Genomic DNA, 27,950 nt, shown 5'->3' on the forward strand with positions numbered 1-27,950 from the left:
AACATCAGGTATAGTTTGATCCCAATTTTGTTCTGCTTGTTTTCCAGAAGGATATATACCACAATGTTACCCAGAGTTATCTCTGAGTATGACAATCATGGGTGGGGTTTGTTTTTTTTTTTAATCTACTTTCCAAATTTCCTACAATAAATGTGTATTTTTTTCTCTTATTTTTTAGAAAAAACATTCTGCATAGCATTAGATAGAGAATAATTTAAGCTGTCAAGGTCTTTCCAAGTCCAGTATATGAGCTACTCAACCCAAATTCAGGCTACTAGCAAATCTGATCAGCATATACATAATCCTCATTCAAGACATAAACAAAAATGTAGGTGCAGATAAGGCCACTGCAGACAGTTATCATCACCTGATGAATATCCTTTTGACACAGTGGTTCAAGCAATCATAAAACCAGATGGCTGACATTTATTTATTCAACTCACTCCACAAAGTGTTACTAAGTGCTTTCTATGTGTTAGTTACTAGGCATGTACATGCCACAAGCACCCTACTGACCTCCTGATGTAGCAATTCTATTACCCAACATGGAGTCAATATGACTTTTTTTAAAAATAATTGACATGTATTAAGTGCTCCTATGGGCCAGAAAACGTACGGAGTCTTTATGTATATTATTTCATTTAATCTTCACAGTAGCCTTATATGAAGTAGAAATTATTGTTCTCATTTTATGGATACGAAAAGTGAGGATCAGAGAGGTGAAGTAATTTCTTCAAGGTCACAGCTAGCATGTTGCAAGGTCAAATCCCAGGTCTGTCCCACTCCAAATTCCACGTTCCCAATTGGCTCGCTGGTACTGATACTTCCCCGCCCCCTCGGCATAGATGCAGCTACAACATCACCCAGCTGAAAAGTCCTTACAAGCCTCTAAATCCTGAAGTTGATTATCACTAAAAAAATCCAGACAATAGCCCAGACAGTGGGTATGAGCTGATGTGAGCTTATATGAACTCAAGGAGTTTCAGCGTCACCACATTGGTTGAAAGGAACTGAACTGAACTTTGGCAATTTTTCAATGGCATTAAGTGATGCTTGTTCGAGAACCGCCCCCCCCCCCCCCACTTTCCTTGGCACCAAACTGTAACCTTCCTGGTCATTAAGGCAACATGATTTCCCAACAGATTTCTGCCCTGCAGCCCTCCTCTTTCCTAGGAGCTAAGTCAACCATCTTAAACTAATTTTCAGCTCTGGCTTGGGTTAAATTTAAGGCATCTTTTTCTTTCTCACCTAATGAGGGGATTATATTGATGAGTTGTATTTTCTTTCCCCCCTTCACTGCACGTGGATGAAAATACACCCGTTCTGAAAACTCTTAAAAGAAATTTCTAGTCTCCAGTCCTCATTCCCGAAACAAACGACCCTTAGAGTCGAGGAAAGGGCGGCTGAAAAAAGTTCAGAGATGCTCTTGGTAAGTGAAAAGCTGGGCCTCTCGCGCGAGCGTCAGTTCCTAACTTCTCCGAGTGACAGTCAGATCCCTGCCTCCAACTAGCAGCCCGCGCCAGCCTCCCGCCCGTCTACAGCCGCTCCGCTCCCTCCAAGAACGTCTCCGCAGAATGGTGTCCCGGTCTCAGACACGTGTTGCTCAGCGACTCCTCCAGGAGCTGCCCGATATCTGACTTTCCCCTCTTAACTCCGCAAGTAATTCGAACCCCGACCGAGAGGCAAGGCGGTAGGTACCGGCGCGCCGCGGCCCCGGGTGCGAACGAATCCGAAACCGGGTCAGAACTCACCCGCCTCGACTGGGCTGGGCGGGGTCTGGAGGACGTCGTGGGGACTGCGGCCCGGGACTCGGGAACATGGGGAGTTCCCCATGTTCCGTCGGCTCCGTCGGCTGCTGCCATGCCGGCAGAAAAGCGAGCCGAGACCTCGCGAACCAGCACCGCCACTCCGCTCCGACCCACGTGAGACGTGCGCGAGGACCCCGCGTAGCTGCCCCGCCGGGTCCTGCGCCCGCGCGCCTTCCGGGTCCCGAAGAGCCCGCGAACACACGGCCCCGCGCCTCTAGAGATCGAAGCCGCGGCCCCGGGGCCCCAGGGCGAGGCGGCGGCCCCGTTTGGCGTCCCTAGTGGCTTGGCCTATGGCAGGGGGTGTCAAATCACACTCAACCCCACAGTTCATGCCGTGCAGTTCTTTGAATTCCTTTGAGAAACAAGAGCCGTGCCCCATCGAACCAATGTTTCCTTCCTTTGCCGCCCGGTTACTGTTCCCTCAGCACCTTAGTTGCCCCGGGAGGTCCCTAAAAGGGCTTGGGGATTGGCCACGCCGCGGCGGGGGCTGAGGAGGGGGTGGTCCCTGCCCCTCTCCCCCGCGCTGTCCAGCCCGGGCGCTTCCGTCCGGCCAGCAGAGGAGTAGCTTTTTTTTTTTTTTTTACAGGCAGCGCCTTGGCCACCTGGCAGGGCTGGGTCGCCTAGCAACGGCGGGGTCCTTCCTGGCTCGGCGGCGCTTCGGGCCTGAGGGGAGAAAACCGCAGCTAAGGACGTTGGGGGCAGGCGGCCGCGTTGCGGGAGGCGGTAACGGGACGGTGACGCGCGGTTGGTGCGCCCGGGGTCCGGCTTCTGCATCCGAGGAGAGATGAATACGGCCAAGGCCCGGGTGGGGCCCGCGGCCGACCGGCCTGCGCCACCCGAGGAGAAGGAGGGCGAGGCGGGCGGGAAGGAGCCGGGGGCGAACGCGGCCCCCGGGCCCAGCGCCGCGTTCCGCCTCCTAGTGACTCGGCGAGAACCGGCGGTGAGGCTGCAGTATGCGGTGAGCGGCCTGGAGCCGCTGGCGTGGTCCGAGGACCACCGCGTGTCGGTGTCCACGGCCCGCAGCATCGCTGTGCTGGAGCTCATCTGCGACGTGCACAACCCGGGCCAGGACCTGGTTATCCACCGCACCTCGGTGTCTGCGCCTCTCAACAGCTGCTTCCTCAAAGTAAGTCATCCCCGGGCCGCAGCCCTGGCTCTCTGCCTGCTCCCCTCCCGCGCCCGCGTCACGGGTCCCTGGGGAATCCCGGCCCACGCCTAGTCCGGGGATTCCCCTCCTCGCCTCCAGCGCTTAGGGTCACGGTAGCTTAAAAAGAAACAAAAAACCGCCCAGACGTTTACGCCCGATTCCCCGGGTCACCCATCCATTCCACACACACACACACACACACACACACACACACACGCTTAAAAAACAAACAAAAAACCGTCCAGACGTTTACGCCCGATTTCCCGGGTCACCCATCCACTCCCCCCCCCCCACACACACACGGTAGCTTAAAAAACAAACAAAAAACCGTTCAGACGTTTAGCCCGATTTCCCGGGTCACCCATCCACTCCCGACACACGCACACACCGCACACATCTCGGCCGGCTGCCGGCACACACACACACACACACACACACACACACACACACCGCACACATCTCGGGAGGTCCCTCTCGGAGCCACGTTTTCCCTTCGCCCCAGCGTCTGGCCGGCTGCCAGCGCCGATTTCTTTCCTCGGCGCTTTCTGAGGCTCCAGCCCCTGTTGACCCAACCCCAGACCTGCCTCTGCCGTTGCTCCTGTTGTCTGGGGCTTGCTCCCCGAGGCCTTTGGCTGGCTTTGTTTACTGTGTTGTGCCCTCCACTTGCGCCTCTTTTGCTTTGGAGGAGAAAAATTGGTTCTTTCCATTGTCTTTACTGTTTCAGTGACTTTATTATGAGTGGTCTTTGCTTCTCATTTTGCGCAGATGGATAAATACTGGATGTCGGGGTTAGTACTCCAGTTTTTCTTCAATAACTAAGAGGCTTTGGGATGTAGAACGAAAAATAGAGCTTCTGGAAAATAAGTGCAGTTCTTAAACTTAAAGCCCGAGATCTCCGTGTAAATTTAGTGCTTTCGGTTTCGTATTAACTAAGTTTGCCTTCAGAACTTTAGGGCTCCTGAAGTTTTATTGTTCTGTCATCACCATTTGCAAGTTGTTGGGTTTTTTTTTTAAGTAGTAAGTCGTATTGTTCATTTAGTGGTTTAAAAGTATCGCCTGCCGTTGCAGGGGACACGGGTTCGTGCCCCGGTCTGGGAAGATCCCACATGCCGCGGAGTGGCTGGGCCCGTGAGCCATGGCCGCTGGGCCTGCGCGTCCGGAGCCTGTGCTCCGCAACGGGAGAGGCCACAACAGTGAGAGGCCCGCGTACCGCAAACAAAACAAAACAAAAAAAAAGTATTAAAACTTTTGCTGTTTCTTTTATAGATCTGTATGCATATATGTGACAGTCAAAGTGTATATTCATTCTTTCAACACATCTTTGAATACCACTGTGTATCAGCTAGGCACCAATCTAGGTTCTGGAAGTAAAGCATTATACAAAACAAAGTCCCTGTCCTCATGGAGCTTACCTTCTTTTTGCAAGTCGTGAACAAATAACAGTGTAATAATAGGTAGTGATAAACGTTGTAAGGATATGTATCTATATAAAGAGAACGTATTTTTGTGAACTTGAAGTTTTTTTAAAAAAACTCTTACTCTGCACAGCCATTTAAAATAGGAGTCACTAACTGGGTAGGGTACAGGGAACCCACACCACTTTTCAGGATACTTAATCCAAGTTTGAAACTGATAAGTTGATGTTGAGTTGGATCATTGGTAAACCTGTATGACTAAGCCTTCTAAGATGTTGGACAAGATGTGAACAAATTGATTCAAGTATAACCAATCAGGTGGATAGATGTTCTTAATGCTACTGAACTGAGAAACACTCAAGGAGGGAGGCAGAACAAAGGGGTTTTAAAAGGTGTATCCTCTGCTGAAAAGGAACTTACTGTTGCTCAGGATGTTCACATGCACATCAGCTAGAGAAAATCTTAAGTGTGTGTAGCAGTATGGTAGAGATTTAATACTTTAGCAGAGAGAATTTAAAGAAAGGAAGGAATAGTGAAGCGAGATGCTTTTATCAGGGAAGGTTATTTGGTGGTGAATCTGCAGCAGACCTAAAAAAAGGTAGGGTTTGGGTTGTAAGAAGTCCTCCGGAGGAAAGGGTCATCCAGATGGCAGCAGTGAGGTGCCCGTCTCGCACACATACATGCAAATCATGAGCGTAACATGCTGCTGTTTGTGTAAATAATGATGGGTCAGCAGTTGAGTTCAAGTAGCTTTCCTAGAGAGTCAGAGGAAGTAAAGTGAGGCCAGTTTGGGAACTTTGAAGGTCAGTCTGAGATGGTTGACTTCAATCTAGGAAGGCCTAAAGTGCTGTTACAATATCATGGACGTGGACTGACCTGGTGTCGTTCAGGAATATGAATCTGGCTGGCCTAGAGGCAAGTAGATGATTGTTGGCGTCAGTATAAAACAGGGGTTAAGAGATTGCACTTTGGCACCAGATAGCAAGATAGGCCTATCTATAAAAGGAGAGTAATAAAACCTACCTTGGGCTTCCCTGGTGGCGCAGTGGTTGAGAGTCTGCCTGCCGATGCAGGGGACGCGGGTTCGTGCCCCGGTCTGGGAAGATCCCACATTGCTGCGGAGCGGCTGGGCCCGTGAGCCATGGCCGCTGAGCCTGCGCGTCCGGAGCCTGTGCTCCACAATGGGAGAGGCCACAGCAGTGAGAGGCCCGCGTACCGCAAAAATAAATAAATAAATAAATAAATAAATAAATAAAACCTACCTTGTTTAGAATTCTCAGAAGATTCAGTTAAATATATATTTATATACGTACATACAGGTACATACATACACGTGTATAATTACTTAGCACAGTTCCTGGCACACTGTAAATGCTCAATTTAAAAAATAGTCATACAAGTATAAAGGAAGGAGCTTGGGTTAATGCTATGACTGTGGATATGAAGTTATTTATAGTACTGTATTCTGATAAAAATTTGACTCTGTAGTTGGTTCCACACCTGAGAAATGAGTAATAGGAAATCTTTATATATCCTTCTGGTAATTGATTGCTTTCCTGAAATTAATTAGTGGCATCTTCCCCTTCTGCACTGTTCTTCGGTATGCACATCACAGAAACCACCAATCAGCAGGCTTACTAGCCTAGCACTGCCTGGTGAATGAATGCTGAGTTGTCCTGCAATTCTAAAAGAGGCTTCTGTGGGATAAAACTGGAGTAATGGTAGGAATGTAAAGAAGTGTCTATGTGTACTTTGACTGCACTACCCGTTGACAGTCCCTGTGGATTTAAATCTACTTGGTGCTGTCCAGCTCGCTGTAACATGAAAGATGGACATTCTGCAACCTAGATTTCAGTATGTAGCACTGCTAGAAGGTAGATACTAACCCTCTTTGAAGCTTTTGTCTGACCATTATTTAGATTATGAATTTTTTCAGGAAAATATGCAGTTAAATAATAGTTGACATATTATCTGCAATTTGCAAGTTACTGTCCTGGGCACTGAGGTTACGTGATATAAAGGTGAATGATATAAATCTGAAAAGCAATAAAATAGTGACCTAAGAATAAGTTGCGGACTTCCCTGGTGGCGCAGTGGTTAAGAATCCGCCTGCCAGTGCAGGGGACATGGGTTCAAGCCCTGGTCTGGGAAGATCCCACATGCCGTGGAGCATCTGAGCCCATGCACCACAACTACTGAGCCTGCGCTCTACAGCCCGCGAGCCACAACTACTGAGCCCATGTGCCACAACTACTGAAGCCTGTGTGCCTAGAGCCTGTGCTCCGCAACAAGAGAAGCCACCGCAATGACAAGCCCACGCACCACAACGAAGACCCAACGCGGCCAAAAATTAATTAATTAATTTAAAAAAAAGAGTGAGTTGCAGTTTCTTTTCCCATTGGACTGCTGATTTAATGCATCATCTAGTTGTACACAGTTCCAAATTCTAATAATATATGCATAACTAATTTGTATCAGTTGTTAAGAACGTTAGTAACGTTAACTCCATCTACTACATTAAGTAAAATAACTATTTCCTGTCTTTGGAATTATATTCCTGCCCTCAAGAAGTTTGCTATCTAGTAGCTTCAAATGAGTTTTTATTTGTTAGGTGCTTACAAAGTACATAGCTATTAGTTGTAATAGTGGCCAACTAGGAACAGGATATAGTCAAATGATTGGCTGGGGGTCAGCCTCTGGGAGCTGGACTCTTAACTGGTATGCTTCTAGGGCATCTGAGTACTTGTTTTGATTCGTTAACTAGTTTGTGATATGGAGAGTTGAGGGGAGGTCCAGTAGGCTAATTCAGACTACCTAACATATTAGAAATTACTGCACAAAAAACCCTAAGGACTTTCCCTACTGGCTGACATCCACACCGCTCTCCGTTCCGTCAAGGATTCTTCCTGCAGTGAGTAGGACCAAGTTTGAGCTTCCTTTATTTCATTCTGCTGCTGTTTGGGGTTACGCATTCTGTAAGTTTACTTTCAGTTCTATAGTAGATTTTATTGTAATAGTAAATTATCCTAGTCTGAGGATTATTGCTTAGTTTACAGTATTATGGGATTTGGTGAACAATTTTGTATCTACCCTTCATTTGGTGGACAACTTAATGCCTATCTACCCTGCATTTTACATACTTTTATTAGGTCTCATTAACATTTACTTAATCCTCAGAGAGTATTAATAATTGTCATCATAGATAACATTTATTGAGTATTTATTAGTATGTGCTTTACATACATTGACTTAATTAACCTTCCAAACTCTATGAGAACATGTATTATTATATTCTTTATAGATGAGGAATTAAAGCCAGAAGGTTTAAACAGTTTGCTCAGGGTTACAGAGCTAGTGTATGATAGAGCCAGGATTTGAATCCAGGCAGTGTGGCATCACAGGAAAGATTTTCACTCAAATTTTATATACCCATCCAAAGCTCTGGGCTTTGATTAGCATTGTTTTATTAACAGGTTAGCCAGTGACACCTGTATTTAATTGGAATTTCCAATCTGTATTTCTCCAGCATGTCTGTAGCTGTATCCAAGAGACTACACTAAAATCAAGATACACTGCCCAAGACACAATTTCCAGAGATGACAGCCCCCCGAAAGGTTCTGTTGTTTAAAAAAAAAAAAAGTTTGGACGTATGGACACCAAGGGGGGAAGGGTGGGGGTGGGATGAACTGGGAAGATAGGGACTGACACATATACACTAATATGTATAAAATAGGTAACTAAAGAGAACCTTCTGTAGAGCGCAAGGAACTCTACTCGATGCTCTGTGGTGACCTAAATGGGAAGGAAATCCAAAAAAGAGGGGATACGTGTGTACGTATAGCTGATTCACTTTGCCGTACAGCAGAAACTAACAACACTGTAAAGCAACTATACCCCAGTTTTTAAAAAATGGTAAAAAAATAATAAGTAAATAAGTAAATAAAAAATAAAAATAAAAGTTTGGATAACTGGTTAAATAAGTCTCTTCAGTAGCTCCCTGGCTGTAACTCTTGGCGGGGGAATAATATATAATATATAGCATTTTCAAAACTTACTTGGTTATAGACCTCTTTTTCAAGGGGCAATTTAGGGGAGTGATGTTCTGTTTTACACACAACTAACTTTAGGAAGAGTTAGTCTTCTAATTCATTTGTTGGACTTTATACCTACCTTTCATTCTATATGCTTATGTATTATGCAGTTTAGCAGTTAACTATTCGTTGCATTATGGTTTTCTGACACATCTCTGGTTGTCCAAGCTTCATCAAGGAATGTAATGGTTCTGAGTTCATCTTCCAAGGTCTTTCTATATTCTGGAGTGTAATTGCTCTGGGCTTGGGGACTTAAACTCATTTAAAGTGAGTTTCGTTATATCCATGTATATTTAGGCTTGAATTCCTTTTTAATCATGTTTAATCTACCCTTTCCAGTTTGAAGATCAGCCTCTATGTAAAAGAAGATTGACACTAAAAAGGAATCGAAAGATTCTGCTTTCTCTGTTACCCATTTCTCTAAAGACAGTGGTTCACATCCTTTTCTTCTTCCTACTTCTGACATAACAGAAACCATATTGTATTTTATTTTTATTTATTTATTTATTTATTTTTGGCTGCGTTGGGTCTTCGTCGCTGCACGCGGGCTTTCTCTAGTTGTGTGGAGCGGGGACTACTCTTTGTTGCGATGTGTGGGCTTCTCACTGCGGTGGCTTCTCCTGTTGCGGAGCACGGGCTCCAGGCGCGCAGGCCTCAGTAGTTGTGGCACATGGGCTCTAGAGCGCAGGCTCAGTAGTTGTGGCTCATGGGCCCAGTTACTCCACGGCATATGGGATCCTCCCAGACCAGGCCTCGAACCCATGTTCCCTGCATTAGCAGGCAGATTCTTAACCACTCTGCCACCAGGGAAGCCCCCAGAAACCATATTTTAATTGACCTGTGTTCTTTTGGGGCTTTAGCCTTTCCGGCTATTTTCTTATAGCTCTGGACCACTTTCTTTTTGTCATTTATCTCCTCTATCTTTAATGTCCCTTTAAAATCTTTCTAAAGAGCTCACCATTGTACACCTAGACATTAAATAAATAGCACTGCTCATGTATGTTACAGACTTGGAGGAGGGAGAGATGAATGAAAGCTAGAATGATCTCAGAAGGCCTCATAGAGTTTGACCTGGTAGGAGGGATGGGATTCAAATAGGAGGAACGAGAGCATTCTACACAAGGGAGCCAGGGAAGGCAGAGTGGGAGTGTTCAGGGAACGGCAAATAGTCTAACGGCAGTGGACATTATTCTATACAAGCAGTGGACAGGCACTTCCCTGGTGGCGCAGTGGTTAAGAATCCGCCTGCCAATGAAGGGGACACGAGTTCGAGCCCTGGTTTGGGAAGATCCCACATGCCACGGAGCAACTAAGCCCGTGTGCTACAACTACTGAGCCTGCGCTCTAGAGCCCACGAGCCACAACTACTGAGCCCACGTGCCACAGCTACGGAAGCCCATGCGCCTGGAGCCCGTGCTCCGCAACAAGAGAAGCCACCACAGTGAGAAGCCTGTGCACCGCAACGAAGAGTAGCCCCCGCTCACCGCAACTAGAGAAAGCCTGCACAGAGCAACGAAGACCCAACGCAGCCAAAAATAAATTAATAAAAATAAATTAATTAATTAAAACAAGAAAAGAAAGAAACAGTGGACAGAACTGTTGGAGTTGGCTCTCAGCGTAATTTGTAAATGAAATTTCAGATAGAAAACTTAAGAGCTGACATTTGTGTTACAAAAATATTGTTAAAAATCCAGACATCTAATTGTATCAAAGATGTATATAGGTAGATATTTTTTCATGACTTTCTCCTTTATTGTTTTGTGACTAGTTCAGCAGAATGCTTAGCTGACTCTTTAGAATCAAGTACATCTTTGTCATTGCTACTGCATATGTCAATTCTGAGAACCATGTGGGAACGAGGCTATGAATAATGACAGCACTTATTCTGACCCTTAAAAAAAAATTGCCATTACCTGAGTGAATGCTCACTTAGGTTTAGACACGGACTTGATCTTTCAAATGCATGTCATGCCAAAATTAACAGAACTGATATCAAATTACTGTTTTACATATTTATAATATGTAAACGTGTAACTGATTTATGTATTTATGTGAATCAGTTAATTCACCCTAATCAATGTAAATATAGTCCTCTTAGAGTGAAATATTTATCTGATAGTTTTTATATCTCTTATTTTCAGGTTGGCTCAAAAACGGAAGTTGCTGAGTGTAAGGAGAAATTTGCCGCCTCTGAAGACCCCACAGTCAGTCAGACTTTCATGTTGGACAGGGTGTTCAACCCTGAGGGGAAGGCTTTGCCACCACTGAGAGGATTCAAGTACACTAGCTGGTCCCCCATGGGCTGCGATGCTAATGGCAGGTGCCTCCTGGCAGCACTGACCATGGACAATCGCCTGACCATCCAGGCTAACCTCAACAGACTGCAGTGGGTCCAGCTGGTCGACCTGACGGAGATTTATGGAGAACGTCTTTATGAGACCAGTTACAGGTTCTCTAAAAGTGAGGCCCCGGAAGGGAATCTCAGGGATTTTGCTGAGTTTCAGAGAAGACACAGCATGCAGACACCAGTGAGGATGGAGTGGTCAGGCATCTGTACCACTCAGCAGGTCAAGCATAACAACGAGTGCCGCGACGTGGGCAGCGTGCTCCTGGCCGTCCTCTTTGAAAACGGCAACATTGCTGTGTGGCAGTTTCAGCTACCGTTTGTAGGAAAGGAATCCATCTCTTCATGCAACACAATTGAGTCAGGAATCAACTCTCCTAGTGTTTTGTTTTGGTGGGAATATGAGCACAATAATCGGAAAATGAGCGGCCTTATCGTGGGGAGTGCTTTTGGACCTGTAAAAATTCTTCCTGTCAATCTCAAAGCAGTGAAAGGCTATTTCACGTTAAGGCAGCCTGTCGTCTTGTGGAAAGAAATGGACCAGTTGCCAGTACACAGCATCAAGTGTGTACCGCTGTATCACCCTTACCAGAAGTGTAGTTGTAGCTTAGTGGTGGCCGCAAGAGGACCCTATGTGTTTTGGTGTCTTCTTCTGATCTCCAAAGCAGGTCTGAATGTTCACAATTCTCACGTCACAGGCCTGCACTCACTGCCGATTGTCTCCATGACTGCAGACAAGCAGAATGGGACGGTGTATACTTGTTCCAGTGATGGGAAGGTGAGGCAGCTGGTTCCCATTTTCACAGATGTTGCATTGAAGTTTGAACACCATTTGATTAAACTCTCGGATGTGTTTGGCTCAGTGAGGACACACGGGATAGCTGTGAGCCCCTGTGGTGCGTACCTGGCCGTCATTACCACTGAGGGCATGGTCAACGGCCTCCATCCCGTTAACAAAAACTACCAGGTTCAGTTCGTTACTCTCAAAGCCTTTGAAGAGGCAGCTGCTAAGCTTCTGCAATCTTCAATTCAAAATCTCTTTAAGCAGGTAGATTTAATAGACCTAGTACGTTGGAAGATTTTAAAAGATAAACGTATCCCTCAGTTTTTACAAGAAGCTTTGGAAAAAAAGATTGAAAGCAGCGGGGCCACCTATTATTGGCGTTTCAAACTCTTCCTCCTGAGGATTTTATACCAGTCAATGCAGAAAACTGCTTCAGAAGCCTTATGCAGACCCATCCTTGAGGACTCAAAAATCTTACTAGTTGACTCACCTGGGACGGGCAATGCTGAGGGCGAGCAGCAGGAAGAAGGCGCTGCCTCCGAACAGACGAATAAGCAAGGCCTTCAGGAGAGGAGCAAAGGAGGTGATCCAGAGGGCCCCACAGATGACTCAGTCACTCAGCCTGGAGACACTGGAGGCCGAGAGCCAATGGAAGAGAAACTCCTTGAAATCCAAGGGAAAATTGAAGCTGTGGAAATGCACTTGACCCGGGAGCACATGAAGCGAGTCTTAGGCGAAGTATACCTGCACACCTGGATCACAGAAAACACTAGCATCCCCACCCGGGGACTCTGTAACTTTTTAATGTCTGATGAAGAGTATGATGACAGAACCGCACGGGTAGGTGTTTATTAACAAAAACACTGAATCTGAAAAGTCTGCTTTCTTTGTGAGAAAGAAATGACCTAAACTTAGTTCGTAAAGCTCCGCTTTGCTTTGACATTTTTTAGGTAATTGATTGGCATGAGGTGCAGGAGAATAAATAGGAAACAGATTAATGCAGAGGACATAGTCATATCACACAAACAATATTTCAGTTCTTACTCTCGCTGTGGCCTTGATTGGTACGCAAGGTTTGGGAGATTTCCAGGCTGTGGATGAGCTCCAGAAGCAGACCACGTTGTGATGGGGCAGACCCAGCAGGGGAAGTGTGGCACACCCTCCTTTCCCTTCCTGTTTGCAGAAGGTTTGGGAAGTGGGAGGACTGTGGCCGGGACTGTTTCCATTTGATAGTACTTGAGGGGGTCTTCTGATTTAGTCTAGAAGGGCATAGGAGCTAAACAAATAATTACTTATACATTGTTGTTTTGTTACAAAAACTGGGTATAATCTTTATTTTGATGGTAGAACAATCTTACAGTATTATCCAAAATGTATTTCACAGAATTCAAGTTCCTTGACAGAACAGTAGGGTTCCAAGCTTGGGGAAATACTGCATACTCTATACTCCTCTTAAAGGTTCCCAGTGTACATCATCCTTCTAAGGGTTCTGGGAATTCCTATAGGAAAGAAATCATTTAACTTTGTGTAGCTCAGTGTTGTATAGACGTATTAATCAGGAATCCTGAGCTAACAGCTTTTAAAATCCTGAAGAATTGTGTTTTAAGGAACATACTGCATACTAAAATAGTCAGGACCACAGATGTCTGTGGTTCTTTTTACTCTGAAGCTTGATGTTTATTCTCACTGCCTGAAGTCTTATCTAAAATATTAATTGCAGGTAATAAATTCAGATATCTTCCATGCCTAATGTCAAACCATTCGCGAATCACTTGTTGCATTTTCTTGTTGGAAAGGGGTGTGTGTGTGTGTGTGTGTGTGTGTGTGTGTGTGTGTGTGTGTGTGTGTGTGTGTGTCTGTGTGTGTGTGTGTGTGTGTGTGTGTGTACGTACCCGTACACCCCTAAAATTATTTCTTAAGGATGTTTGCAACAATCTGATGTTGACTGAAAAAAAATACACAACCTAAAAGTTCAGTTACATTTTATTTGGCAGACAAAACTGAGGACTTAAGCCTGGGACACAGCATCTCAGATAGCTCTGAGGGACTGCTCCCAAGGGGCAAGGGGGTGGAGCCAGGATCTATTGGAGTTGTTGCAACAAAGACCAGGGTAGTTGGAGCATTAAAGATTACTGTTAAGTAAGGAAAACCAGATATCTGAAGTTAAGAAATTTAGCACTTTTCTATGTATGGGAAGATGCAAAGCCTGGGCTCACTGAAATCATTCCTTTGATGTGCACCTCAGCTACGTGGGGCCAGTATCCTGTGCTTCTCATCTCGAGTCGCCTTGGTGCCTCATCAGGGGTGGCTGTAGCGGCTGCCTGCTAGGTGCCGGGGCAGGGTGGCAGGGTCGGGGTGGGGGGGCATCCTGCCTCCATCATGAGTTCCCTCAGGGCTCACCGACGGGCAGCTGTAATGTGATGGCTCGATGGCAGCAACATCCTTTGTTTACTGGTACGGCAGGCACTACTTTCATTCACACCCGAGTAGTTAAGATGTACTGTTCATGTAACTGACTTTTCATCTTTGAAAGTCAACTTTTAAGAATTGTTTCATTGTGGTCTAAATTGTGTGGAAGAGTTTTCTGGTATCACTGGTTCATAGGACCTAGCAGGGATATTATAAGTGTAAAATATTAACAAAAACATTTTAGGAAATTTGTAATGGAAGCTGGTTGGCAATGATTCAGAATAATTGTCCAGATGCTGCATGAACATGGAAAGCTACATTTAGCATAGTTACTTGGTTCCAGCAGAGCCAATTTAAAGAAGGGAAGATTATACTCTGCCCATCTACAGCAACTGAGTTTTGATTGAACACGATACGTTTCATGTTTTAAAATCCTACTGCGTAAAACAAATGTTTTTTGTTTTGGAGTTTACTAGTTAAAGGCTAAGGAGAGTACTTAACTTGTAACTTGGAATTTATAACTTTCTTTATCCCCTGCTTTGAAGGTTGCTCGTGAAATCTGACAGTAAACCATTGGACAGTTTTCTTAATAAATGCACATACTTTGAAAGATAGGGAATAAACTTTGTTTTCAACAACTAAAAAATAAAGTAAAATCCTACTTTTACTTTATTCATAAAGTGTTCATAAAAATGAATCTTTTCAAACCTAGTACATTGGTTGTCCCTGCTATAAGGGACCATAAATAAGAATTTTCAAGGCCAAAAAGGCCAGAAGTTAATGGGCTTTAAATTTGTAAATTATATGTAGAGTAGGTAAGACACCCTTTTGAGCTATTAAGATACCCTTCAGAACTTCAGTGAACTAATTTTAGTGAATCACAGACTAAGAAGTTCTTACACAAGAGCTTAAGTGTCAATGGATTAAAACTTTGAAGGACATTATCTGCTAGTAAGACAAGGTAGTTCTTAAGGATTGGTGTATCCCATGCCTCCCAGTAATATAGCTGGTAAAGGTGTTTTTCCAACAAAATAATGAAGTAGATCAGTGTTTTTCAGACTTTCATTTTTGGAGTGATGCAACTCCAATAAAGCAGAGAAACAAGCAAAGCTGAAGTAGGGCCAAGGCCTAGAGCCCGCCCCGTCCATCTCTCCCACTCCCACGGTGGGTCCCGCCATGCCTCTGCTGTGGGGTCGGTTGGTCTCCAGTTGCAGGCTGACTGGATTGGTCATGGGTCTTTGGGCCATCAGAAGGGGAATTATTATTTTTTAATCTTGATTATCTTTTTACTTTGTAAGCTTTTTTTAAAGAATAGACTTTTTTTTAACATCTTTATTGGGGCATAATTGCTTTAAGAATAGACATTTCTATAGTTCTACAGAGTTAGTGTTTCACATGATATTTTGCCTATAGAGATTATGTTTTTCTTAAAGTCAAAACATTGTAAGTATAGCTGAATACTTTGTCTTCTAACAGAACTCTGAAGTCCTTGTTTCAGAAGCAATTAAAGGCAAGTAATAAGATTTGCGTTTTCAGAACAGTTTTCCCTTTAGTGGGTAAAGTTCACTCTGTCGTCACAGGGTGCCTGAATGAATTTATTTTGTTGTACTCAGCCAGTTGACACGAGTTGAAGGTCCAGCTTTTTTACTTTTCAGAGAGTGCTGGGCCTACGTGGAGATGCAGAGCTCCTGCTGTGTGTCAGATGCCGTGTAGGTTTCCATTTCTCCTCTGTGTTAGGAAGCCCTGCGCTCACCACAAAACATGCTGACTGCTTTGTCTCACTAGGTGCTGATCGGACACATCTCAAAGAAGATGAACAAGCAGACTTTCCCTGAGCACTGTAGTTTGTGTAAAGAGATTTTGCCATTCACAGATCGCAAACAGGCAGTCTGTTCCAATGGCCACATTTGGCTCCGGTAAGCTGCTTTTGCTCGTTTTCCAGTTTTGTGTCACACAAACCACTGTAAAGTGTTTATCCAAAGTGTATGTTGCCCATGCCATTAGGTTGGAGAAAAGCTGCTACTATAAAACCTGGTGTGGGCTTTTTACCATCCGTTTGACTCAAGCAAGACACCCTTTAATGATGGGTTATTTTCTGCGTCTTGTATATAGGGGTTTATTTATTTTGGTAATATTATTTTGCTCTGAAGTAGCATTAAATTTTTAAAAATCAGTATGACAAAAGCAATACCTGCTGAAGTTAATAGAATATAAAGTGCTTCTGTACTCTGTTTGGTTTATCTCTAACAAAAGATAGAGAGGTCTTCCTCCGTCTCACTCTAAGAGGGAACCTTGGCACGTCTTCATCTTATGGCCCCACGGGCTGCACGTGCCGCAGTTGGTCACTCCCTCTTCCTCCTCCTTAAAGCGCTTTGTTATCACCTGGCCCTCTGGACACAGTATCTCCTTGATGTCCGTCTTTGGACCTGTCTTTCTTCTGTCACCACTCTCCCTGGACTGTCGCCTATCATCTGTACACTGGTGACTTAAACATATTGCTTTAGTCTGAATCATTCCCCTTCAGTCTAGACTTCATATCTAAGCACCTGCTCAGTTGCTCTGTTTGGAAGTTTTAAAGGCATTTCAAATTTGAATCCAGCCTTTTCTTGCTACCTCCACCTCTACATCCCTGGTCCACGACACCATCATCTCTTGCCCAGATTATTATAGTTATCTCCCAGCCCATCTTCTGTGTCTTTCCTTGCCCCCTCCAGGCTGTTCTAAGTAGAGCTGAGGTTGTGATCCTATCATGACCTCATCAGCTCATGTCACCCCCTCTGCTCAAAACTCTCTAGTGGCTGCCCATTTCTGATGAGTAAAAGCTAAAATCCATTCAGTGGTCATGACTCCATAGCCTGGCCCCCATCAAGGGGGCCATTTTCTCCGGCTTGCTGACTTCACTCGAGGTGCACTGGCCTCCTTGTTCCTCAGGTACACGCGGCACCCCTCCCACCCTGGATGTCTTCACTGGCTGTCCTCTCTGCCCGGGGTGCTCTTCCAGCAGGTGTCCACAGGGCTTCCTTCCCGGCCACACTGCCTAAAATCGTGACACCTGATGACATCCCTCTCCCGTCTCAGTATGTAGTCTTCCTTCATCCCTCTTCCTTGCTTTATTTTCCTCCTTAGCAGTTATCACCACTATATATATATATATATATATTTTTTTTTTTTTTTTTTTTTTTTTTTTTTTTGCGGTACGCGGGCCTCTCACTGTTGTGGCCTCTCCCGTTGTGGAGCACAGGCTCTGGACGTGCAGGCTCAGCAGCCATGGCTCACAGGCCTAGCCACTCCACGGCATGTGGGATCTTCCCGGACCGGGGCACGAACCCGTGTCCCCTGCATCAGCAGGCGGACTCTCAACCACTGCGCCACCAGGGAAGCCCTATATATATTTTTTTTAATGAGGAACCTTCTCTTTCTTTTTTATAAATCTATTTTATTTATTTTTGGCTGCGTTGGGTCTTCGTTGGTGCACATGGACTTTCTCTAGTTGCGGCGAGCGGGGGCTACTCTTGGTTGCGCGACGCCGGCTTCTTATTGCGGTGGCTTCTCTTGTTGCGGAGCACGGGCTCTAGGCGCGTGGGCTTCAGTAGTTGTGGCACGTGGGCTCAGTAGTTGTGGCTCGTGGGCTCTAGAGCACAGGCTCAGTAGTTGTGGTGCACAGGCTTAGTTGCTCCGCAGCATGTGGGATCTTCCTGGGCCAGGGCTCGAACCCGTGTCCCCTGCATTGGTGGGCAGATTCTTAACCACTGCACCACTGGGGAAGTCCCACTTAATATATTTTTACTTTATGTTTTTCTCCTTTCTCTGGAATAGAAAGTTCATGAAGACAGGCAATTTGGTTGTTTTGTTCATGGCTATTTCTAGAACAATGCCTGGTGTGTGGTAGGCACTCAGTAGGTTTTTAAAGTTTATTTCCAGTAGAAACAGGATTGTGCGTTCACTACCTTAACAACTTGCGTGTTCTCGTAGCAAGATGTTGTGGGCGTTTTCCACATCAGTACATAGACCCATCCCTAACAGCTGTAGGGTTCTCCACTGTATGGGTGCTCCAGCACTCCCTCTTATTGACGGATGTCTGGATTTCCCGGCCGTTGCTGTGTCCCTAGACTTCCGATCTGACTGTTCCGCCTTATGTTTGCGGAGAAGAGGAAGCCAGCTTGTAATAGTAGTGGCCTTGTAACAGTAGCCACTTGCGCCTGTTGGCGCTGCCAGCGTGCCAGGCACGACTCTGAGCAGTACACGCATCCTGAGCCACACGAGGGGCGCCGCCACTGTTCCCATTTTTACAGATGAGGAAACTGGGGACTGGGGAAGTCCGAATTTGTGCAGAGGCAACAGGCGGCTAGCGGCAGAGCTGAGAACTTGGCCTATACATTGTTGTCTCTCAGATGGCTTCTTCCACAAAAATTATTTTCATTTTTGCTGATTGAAGTTAGTGCCAGAATACCTGGGTGTAATTTCTCCCGGTGAGGATGGGTGCTTGCTCCCACTCGGGTATAATCTTTCTTCCTGTACACCCAAGTCTTTACTCAAGGTAAACCTACTTGGAATTCCTTCCCCCAGCCCTCCCTTCCTCTTTGTATTTTTTACTGCTTAGTTGCTCATCCTAAGCACTGTTATCCTGCAGAAAACCTTCCACGCAGAGCCCAAGTGCTCTCTCTGATATCCACTGCTGCCCACCTTCCCTTATTTGCCTGGTCCTGGTAGATGCTCAGTGAATGGTCATTGGATGGAACTGAACCTCTGAGCTTTTGTTCATGGCCCTTCTTTTTTTGCACCATTAATTTTGTCTTCTATATCTTTCAGGTTTTCCCCACTGTGCTGGGGAAGACAGTGCTTATACCTAATCTTAAAAATCACTAACAAGAATAGTTTCCAGTATAATACATAATTGATTTTTTTAACATGAAAAATTCACAGTGTAATCAGGTGTAAGCGGACTACATTCTTTCTCAGTGCTGCAAACATGGCAAAAAAAAAAAAGAAGCTGCAGTGACTGTCTGGATTAGAAGCTTTGTATCTCTTGGTTTAGCCTGACGGACATTTCCCCTTTACTAAGTGTGGGGTGGGGTAGCTCTGGCCTGTGCAGAGGGATACATTGTTGCCATGCATTTGTGAACTGTTTTTGCCCTTTACTTAGTTAACTTGTGGTTTTAGAATAACTGTATGTGGTGAGTTACCTTCAATACTATGCTGCTTTCCACCGTTAGTAGAACTGATGGTACAATCTGTCTGCTTTCAGGTGCTTTTTAACCTACCAGTCCTGCCAGAGTCTGATATACAGAAGGTGTTTGCTCCATGACAGCATTGCCCGCCATCCAGCCCCAGAAGGTGAATGCTTTCCCAGCTTGTGGGAGGGTGAGGTTGAGCACCCCCAAGTCCTCCCTCCTGCTTAGTCTTGCGCCATCAGGGATGGTGAGCAGGCTCCTCGTGCTCTGTACACTATTATCACGAACCACAGCTAATTAAAAAATGGTCACTGGAACATTGTTCACGTTGACATACCTGTTGCATTTTAGTATGGGAGTAAGTAGGGCTGCAGTTTACTGTTCTGTCACCGCAAGCAAATTATTTATTCAAAAAAGCTTGTTTTAGATGGCTTGTATAGACTATATAGTGTTTGAAGGAAAACTCTGCAACTGGTAACGTATACAAAGACAGCATTGCTGAAACAGGGACATGCACTTGCAGTCATCCTTCTAGTAGCCATGGTGGGATTCTTTTTCGGGTTGGTCAGTATTCTCTTTCCTGATAGCCCTGGTGACAAAGCCCACACTTATGACATAACTAGTTGGAAATAAGATCGTAGATGTGTGTCAGGAATTAGTGATGTAAACAGCCCCGTGAATGTCCGTTTATGACCTGAGGTTCATTAACATCACACTAACCAAATGAGCTAACTAGACACCATTATACACCTGTGTACACTTTGGGGGTAATTTATGGTCTCAAGTAAAACAGAATGTTCTGTGTAAAACTACACCCTTATTGATTTTTGCTCTAACCTGGCTGAAGCTCTCTAATTCTGAGAAGTTGGTGTGTGGGCAGCTTGTGTTCTGTATTAACTCTTTGTTATGGAAAATGCAATCATAAAAGTAGAGAAAAAGTATAAGAAACTGATGTACCCATCATTCAGCTTCCGAAATTGCCAGCTCACGACCTTTCATGTTTCATCTGTAGTCCTCCCCCCTCCTCCCCCTCCTCCCCCCTCCTCCCCCTCCTCCCCCCTCCTCCCGCCTCTTCCCTCTCTTTTTTTTTTGGTGCACAGGCCTCTCACTGTTGTGGCCTCTCCCGTTGCGAAGCACAGGCTCCGGACGCGCAGGCCCAGCAGCCATGGCTCACGGGCCCAGCCGCTCCGTGGCATGTGGGATCTTCCCGGACCGGGGCATGAACCCGTGTCCCCTGCATCGGCAGGCAGACTCTCAACCGCTGCGCCACCAGGGAAACCCCCCCTCCTCTTATTGGATTATTTTGAAGCAAATGTTGGGGACTTTTAAACACTCATTGCAATTGAGAATTGGTATACTATTTAGACAGGAAATCAGGAAAAGATGGAAACAAATAAAAAACACACACCTGCCAGGTGACGTTGTGTTGAGCCGCATACAGCTCTTGGGAAGAATGTGAATCGCTGAGATCTGGAGAGTACTAACCGGTAGAGCACAGTATTTCACAGACCAGGGAAGTTTTTAAAAGGGGGAGAAAGTGTTGACACAGTGTTGCCATGTTTTTATTTTTCCAAGTAATGTATTTTTTAAAGTTACTGTTACTGTAATTTTATAAGAGTATTTTAACATTATCCACGTATGAAGGATATACTCTGAGAACAAAGTATAGTCCTTTCTTTAAACAGAATGAATTTAGCTTTATGAGACACTCATTCATTGCCCTTATTTTCCTATTTCATCACGCACTCAGCTTTGGGGACCACAGAATTAGTCCAGCCTCGTCTAGAACGTTGTAGTGAGGGGCTCTGTGCAGGGACACAAGAGCTGGGACCAGAGTGCCCATCCCTTAATACTGTGGTCCATCCAGGGCTCATCCCATTTGATTGCCTTTTCTGAAGTTTACGCTCAATACTGCTTGTCTTACTTTTGTAGATCCTGACTGGATTAAGAGGTTACTGCAAAGCCCCTGCCCTTTCTGTGATTCTCCTGTCTTCTGAATGTCCAGGATGGGAAGATGGAAAGGGCATGTACTCTGCTGTGGAAAGTGCCGTCCAGCCCCAAGAGCTAGGACGCGCAAGAGGAGAGGCACCCTTCATGACTGTACATAGGGCGTGGGGACTCACTGCTGAAGTGTGTTCTCTGTCTCCAGGGACTAAAGGATGTCTTTAAAGTGACTGAGTGCAGAGATTTTAAGTCCTTTTGAGATGAACATTATCCCCCAACTCCTTGCCAATGAGGAACTTATTTTTCAAGTGTCTTGACTGAAGCAGTTTGAACAAAACGCATGCCCTGTCATTTCTCAGAACAGAATGGTCCCTTCTAGGGAGTATGGATAAGGGCCTTGCTGGGCCAAGTTAGGCTTTCTAATCCTGGCCTTGGTCTGGAACTGTCTTGTGGCTCCAGGGAGCTGTAGTTACCTGGTATGTGGTATGCAGTGTCCCAACAGATATTAAAGTGTCTGAAACAACCTGTGGGCCTGATATTTTGTTCTCAACAAACAGCTGCAGATCTGCATCCTGCCAGTTGTTTTTCATGCATATTGAAAACATTTTCTTAAAACTATATATTTTAAAGAGGTTGAAGCCAAGACTAAAGTTGGTTTTAATGTGTCAAAAGATCAGGTGACTCTTGTAAGTTAATAATTGTGACTTATTTTTAATGATCTTTCCCATGTCATCAGTTTCCTGCTCTGACTCCTTCACAGGTATAAGGATGTCAAGTATTCCTGTTCACCTGCATCACAACCCTCTTCAGACTTACCTGTGACAACTTGGTGAGATATTTGTACACAGAGGAAAAGTAATATTTTCTCCTTTTTTATTAAAACATTTAATATTTTTAATGTTGATATTTCCAGACGTATCATTTATATCCCGAGTCTGTCTAGAGACGTCCAGAAAGAGACAGGCAGCTCAGAAGTGTGGACCCTTGAGCTCTGGTGCTATCGTGTGTGTAGCTCAGTCAACCAGAGGCTGGGAATTCCTTCCCTCTGCAAAGGTCCTCGATATTTATAATACAGGTATTTTCCTGTGGACTGTTAAGAAGAGATGTTAGACATTAATTGGTCTTAAAACCTACAATTAACAATAGACATTCTAGAACTACAGTGTCCTTGGATTTTTAAAATAAGTATCCTAGGGACTGGTGCTAATTAACAGGACTGTAATGCACTCGCCTTGAAATGGTGCATATTTCTGGGAAGTTGGAGGGGAAATACAAAATGTGAAATTTAAGTGATATTAAACCTTTATTCTAACACTTATTCTTGCTTTTATTTTTGTATCCTTAGTGAAAGACATTTTGTCCTCACTGAGAAACGCTCGCTGTTTGGAGAGCGTGTAACAGCAACACCGCTCCTGCCTGTAGGCTCTCTCCCCCTAGTGTCTTCCCTGCTCTGTCCGTAGCTATTGGAGACAAGAGCCCTTAAGAGGCACTTCCAGACAGTCTGCTTTGAAATGTCTTTTGTTTCCCTTTCAAATTTTTGTTTTTGTCTCCTGTGTTTAATTCTGTATTTCTGCTGCTGTTTAGTTCTGCTGGATCATTTGCTTATCTTTCTCATTTTGGTGGTAATTTCAAGAGGAGTGTTTATCCAGACTTTAGGGTCCAGCATGTTCAAATGATTGTCAAGGAAGAGAACCAGGCAACATTAAAATCAGGAAGAACACAGCTCAGGAAGCTGTATAGTTGCGGTCGTTTGTGCCTAGAGCTGTTTCACTTTACAGTAAATATGACAGTAAAAATTGAGATCCTGTCAGGGAATTCTTGCAGTTTCTATACTCAGAGCACGTGCTGAGTTTCACTTATACTCAGAGCACGTGCTGAGTTTCACTTATTTTTTTTTTCTTAATCAGAGTTAGTAGTTGATTTGTTCTTGCTGGGGAATTTTGTGCTGCTGCCATTCAAAACGTACGTTAGGTTTTTATTTAAAGCAGTTATGCATTTGGGGGGGGAAATTGACTCTTACGAATAAACTAAAAAGGGTCACCTGAGTTATTTTGTATGTCTGGGTAGCAGTAAACATGGCAACTCTTTTACTAGAACGTGGCTTCTCTCTGGGGGGGCTCTGCCCAATGGCATTCTTAAGGCTGAAATCCAGCCAGCACCTGCCTCAGATTTCTGCACACCGAGTTGGGAGCCCTCCGCCCCCTCTCCCCACCCCTCCCTTCTGTGGAGGTTAATCCATTGACCTGTGAGAACGAGAGGAGATTTTCAGTTAATGGCAGCATCACACAGTGCGCTTCTGAATGTCCTAAGGGTCAGCATACTTGGTGACAGAGTGGTGAGCAGCGAAGCCCCGGAAGAGCGTGAGGGACGCCGGGAAACTGTCTCCTGGTTTACACTTAGATATGCCCTCTGTGCCTTCCTAGAACTCACCTGATCTGTGTAGTGGATTTCAAGTTAATTTCAGCTGTCACCGCTCCATGGCGTGGATGAGACGGCCATGATGCCGCTGCTTTGCATGAAGGTGCAGGAGCAAAGGTCCTGTGCAATTAGACCTTCTAAGCCATGACAGTATTGCATTTTGGGAGTCTGATGTCCACACCTGTGTCACACTTTCTCTGTTGAGGGTTATTTGTTCCTGTTATTCTAGATAAGAAATTGAGAGTTCGTTAGGCCTGATACTCATTCTGAAATCCTATGTCCACTACCCAGACTTCAAGCCATCTCTGCCTACTATTGTATCTGCCCAAACTACCAGTTATTTTTCAATGTCAGGAGTTATTAGAACCACTGGCGAAGCTCATGGTCGAGGGTGACATTTTTCTGCTTCTCCCTCTAGGAAGTTTTTGAGAATGTTAATGTTGGGGCGTGTGGGCTAGACCTATCAGCGGCCTTCACCAGTTAGGTTAAAAGAATGTCAGAGGGTAATAATTGAATATTAAAATATATTCTGTTGTAACTGTAATGGTGTCAGATTATATGCAGAAAAAATCAAGGCTCATTGGTCTTGTCTGGAGGAACACAGAGCTGCTTTTTCAGAGCACCGGCTCTCCTGGCAGCACTGAGCTGTGTCGGGGTTTGGTGAATTGCCGCGGCTCCTGGAATGAAAGCAGGAATTACTGTCACTGTACGATTTCCACGGGTCCATCCATCCTCTCTGCTCCTGACCTCCCTCTCCCTCCCTTCCAGGAGGGGTCCTCTCCATTTCCGTCCCTTTAGTTCTCTCAGCTTTAGGACACCTTCTGAGCTACCAGATTTGAAAGAAAAATAGGTTTGTGATAAAATTTCTAAAAACTAAATCACATAGCAGGTCTCCCTTCCTAGAAGAAACTATTAAACAGTAGTTTTTCTTTCTAAGAGTAATAGTGTTAGTTGTTAACAACTTGATAAACTGTATCTGGTTTTCTTCAAAACTCTGAATTATAATTTCCCTGTTGGAAATTTCCCACACCTTCAGGCTGGACTTTGGGCAGAGTGGGCTGGATTTCAGCTCCCTGCCACCACCCGCTCTGCTCCCCAAGCCAGTTATTCCTGACAAGCAAAAAAAAATTCTGGCTATATTCAAAGTCAGCAGGCCTAAACTTTTTTAAGGGAAAGATAGGTTCTGCCCTTTTTTCTTTTTAGAGATGGGACAGCACAAACAGCAAATAGCTGGACCAATAAAAGCATCTCTTTACGGCTAGCCCTGCGTGGACTGTTGGGGTCTGCAGGCTTCCATGGTTGAGTGTGAACAAACACATCCCTGTGCTCTCACGCTGCTACCTGTGTGGGTGGGGCTCAGCAGCTCTGTTGACAGCAGAGCGGCTCGGGCATCTAGCCTCTCCCCTCACCATCGTCGGATTGTAAAAATGCCTCTATAGCAGATCTAACTGAAGTGAAGTGGTTGCACTTTAGCTGTTAGTGGAAGTAGCAGCCGGCAGTTTCCAGCAGAGTTTTAGACCATGTCTCAAGTCTCATAGGTATTAAGCTTTGAACTGCTCTTTTTTGATGCTAAAAGAAGTTTTTGGAGCTAGGATCTTCATGTGATAACCTGGTATCTGCAGTTCAAGCTGACGTTAGAGCGCGTGAGATTTGACTGTCCTTATACTGAATTAAGTCAGCTTTGCAGTTGCTTCTAATGATCACTCTCACCACAGCATCGCCATCCTGGTGTACAGCACCAGGGATTTTCAGAAGATGCAGAGTTGTTTCCCTGGCACAGATACACATCAGTATCAGGACTGGCTGGCTGGCCTGAGTCTGGTAAATAGGGTGCAGCCTCCTATCTGCCTGTATGGTTTGTTTTAAGATGGCTGTTTCTGAAAACTTGCTGTAGAAATCAGTAAATTTAACAGGGGAGAGACTTTATAGAAAGAAGTCCTGTAAAGAAGTTAATCTTTTTGTTATATAATATGTGTGCCCCCAACCTCTTAATCAGATTAGCTGATTCCGCTTTTATCTTGCATTTTAACTTATAACTATACTCCGGGGGGGGAGACTTAATATACGATATGAGGTCCTGGACGGTGCGTTTATTTACCACAGTGTTATATGGTTAACCAACGTGGTGTTCATTCATTCATTCATTCATTCATCCATCCCAGGCTTGGGAGGAGTTGCAAAGGGGGAATGATGATACTTTCATACTGATGTGATAAAGCAAAGGTGCAGGCTGTCTAGCTGAAATATTGTAAATGGGTTGGTGGACTTGAATTTTCAGAACTCTAAATCTTATAGTTATTTCTAAGGTAAAAACTTGCTTACCTCACTATTATGAAGTCCTGTTAGTTTCATAGAAAGATCCTGTGAAATGGTCTCCTTGGATGGTGTAAGAGGTGGTGGCTTTGAAGCATTTCATGTGTTATCAGTTTGACTCTTGGCTGACAGACTGGTGAGGTCTAGGGTGTTTTGTTTTGTTTTTGGTATTAATGCAAAAATGAATTATGTCTTTTTCAAGACTGACTCAGATTTGTACTTCAGTGTATGAAAAGAAAGTGAACATCAAACTTGTGTACACAGAAATAAGACTGTATAGAAAAATAAGTCTGTGTTGTGTAGAGTAGTATATATTTTGTTTATCCAATGCCTGCGCTATCTTTGTGCTTGGCTTCAAATTATGTGTTTGTTTACATATGACATTTTTTGAAATAAAAAGAAAAGGCAACTAAAAACTTACGGTTATGGAAAGGAGATGGTTTTTTAATGCTTACCATCTGATTAGGTGGTGTGTTTTAAACTTTTAGTGTGTAAATAAAAAACTTTAAGAATAATAGCACATTTTGCTTGGAATACCCCCATCCAGAAGAATTGGCTGCTTCCCTGCATTCTACGTATGTACATAGTGTTCATTATTAGATTGTAAGCTCCTCAAGGGCAGGGACTGTCTGTCTCATCTTGGTAGTTCCTGCAGCACCAAGTGTCAAGTGCCTTGCACAGAGTAGGTGCTGGTGATACAGAGAATGAGTGAGTAACTTCCTGCCACCTGTAAGACGAAGCATGGTTCGCTTTTTCCAGTGTGTTCAAAACTGCGAAGAACTGATGACCGGAAGAGGGCAGAATTCTTTCTTGGGTTTGAACTGGGTCTCCTGGGCTGAAGCAGACCATGCTGTATCCTTTGCACTAGTTATCTTCTTTCCCTGAAGATACACTGGTGTCCTGAGCTTTTATCTGATAGTAGGGCAGAGGTTTCTGGGAAAAGTTTGAAGTGGGAAAGATTATAGAGAAAATGAAATGGAAATTATGGAGGGTGTTTGTCAAATGCAGTCCTGTGGGGCAATCTTATTTTAGTTATTACTAAAGAAAAGGGTAGCAAATTCTCTTTCTTTACCAGTTAGCTGGTTGGCCAATTTTCCAGTTAATGAAATCGTTGGTTTTTTAGCTTTTTCCCATTTTGGATACCCCGCAATTGCTCTTAGGATTCTGGTACTTAGAGTCTATTAAAGTTGCTGTGAACATCCAGTGCTGTACATATGGCGGTTTTGTAAATGTGAAATAACCTCAGTTATGTTGTGTTTTGTATGCAGAGCCACTAGTATTGTTATCTTGGCCACTTTTTTATTCAAAATAAATAAATAATCAAATTACTTCTATATCGTGTGCGTGTTTTCACCTGGTTTGTAGCAAAGCTGAGAAACCTCTTCTCTCCTGACCAGCACCAGCAAAGGTAAGTAATGCGCAGGCACAAGCAGAGAAGGGAAGGAATCGTACAAGAAATGGCCGTTAGCAAGGGTCTCGAAAGCAATCCAGCATGCCTTCGGTGGTTTATTCCAGAACAAGTCTGAGGAACGGAAGGGGAAACAGAACAGCTTCAGAAGGCTATTAGACCACATATAGTTAACAATTCAGTTAAATAGTATCTGGTGAGTACTTAAATGAAGTGCTCGTTGCCGGATTTCAGCAACAATAAACCTGTGATTCAGACAAATCCTCCTGCTGAGAGCAACCAGAAAAGCTAGACAAACACCAAACAGGATAAAGAAAATGAATAACATGCCTCAACATACAGTAATAAAACTGCTGAAAAATCAAGGAGAAAAATCTAAGCAAAGAAAAAAGACAAGTTACTTTAAAAAAACAAAAAGCAGTAATAAGACTTAAAGACGACTTCTCAATGGAAATGGTGAAAATGAGAAGGCAGTGAAAAGGTGCCTTCAGGGGGCCGAGAGAATAATTTCCAACCTCAGATTTTGAGCTTGGCAAAAAAAGTCCTTTAAGAATGAAAGACATTTTCAGACAAATAAGAATGGAAAATAATGCATCACGACAGACCCACACTAAGGGAAGTTCTAAAGGGTGGTGTCAGGTGGAACTCAGAGAAGAGCACTAAGAAGGGGAGGCAGGAGGGCAAAGCTGTGACTGTGA

General features: G+C 44.5%; 2 protein-coding genes across 5 annotated transcripts in view; one reads left to right on the top strand and one right to left on the bottom strand.

The window, feature by feature from the left end:
• The window catches only part of DDX31 (DEAD-box helicase 31), a 73,963-nt gene extending 71,963 nt beyond the window's left edge, over positions 1 to 2,000 (bottom strand). Inside the window, 1 exon segment of the mRNA XM_033858932.2 lies at positions 1,752 to 2,000. Coding sequence (XP_033714823.1) covers positions 1,752 to 1,862 — 111 coding nt within the window. The 5' untranslated portion in view covers positions 1,863 to 2,000.
• On the top strand, positions 1,139 to 27,178 carry GTF3C4 (general transcription factor IIIC subunit 4). Of its 4 annotated transcripts, XM_073806741.1 has the most exons (7): positions 1,139 to 1,690; positions 2,395 to 2,934; positions 10,603 to 12,429; positions 15,784 to 15,914; positions 19,244 to 19,332; positions 21,874 to 21,942; positions 22,459 to 27,178. In XM_073806741.1, exons 2-6 carry the CDS (start codon positions 2,593 to 2,595, stop codon positions 21,933 to 21,935), a joined length of 2,451 nt encoding a protein of 816 aa, XP_073662842.1. In that variant the 5' UTR covers positions 1,139 to 1,690; positions 2,395 to 2,592; the 3' UTR covers positions 21,936 to 21,942; positions 22,459 to 27,178. The 4 variants fall into 4 exon arrangements, with proteins under 4 accessions (XP_073662842.1, XP_019775763.1, XP_019775762.1 ...); XM_019920204.3 differs by having other exon boundaries at positions 21,874 to 27,178; XM_019920203.3 differs by having other exon boundaries at positions 1,143 to 1,690; positions 21,102 to 27,178.
• The last annotated feature ends 772 nt before the right edge of the window (positions 27,179 to 27,950 follow it).

The sequence above is a fragment of the Tursiops truncatus genome, chromosome 6 (genome assembly GCF_011762595.2).
Source record: "Tursiops truncatus isolate mTurTru1 chromosome 6, mTurTru1.mat.Y, whole genome shotgun sequence".
Classification (NCBI taxonomy): domain Eukaryota; kingdom Metazoa; phylum Chordata; class Mammalia; order Artiodactyla; family Delphinidae; genus Tursiops; species Tursiops truncatus.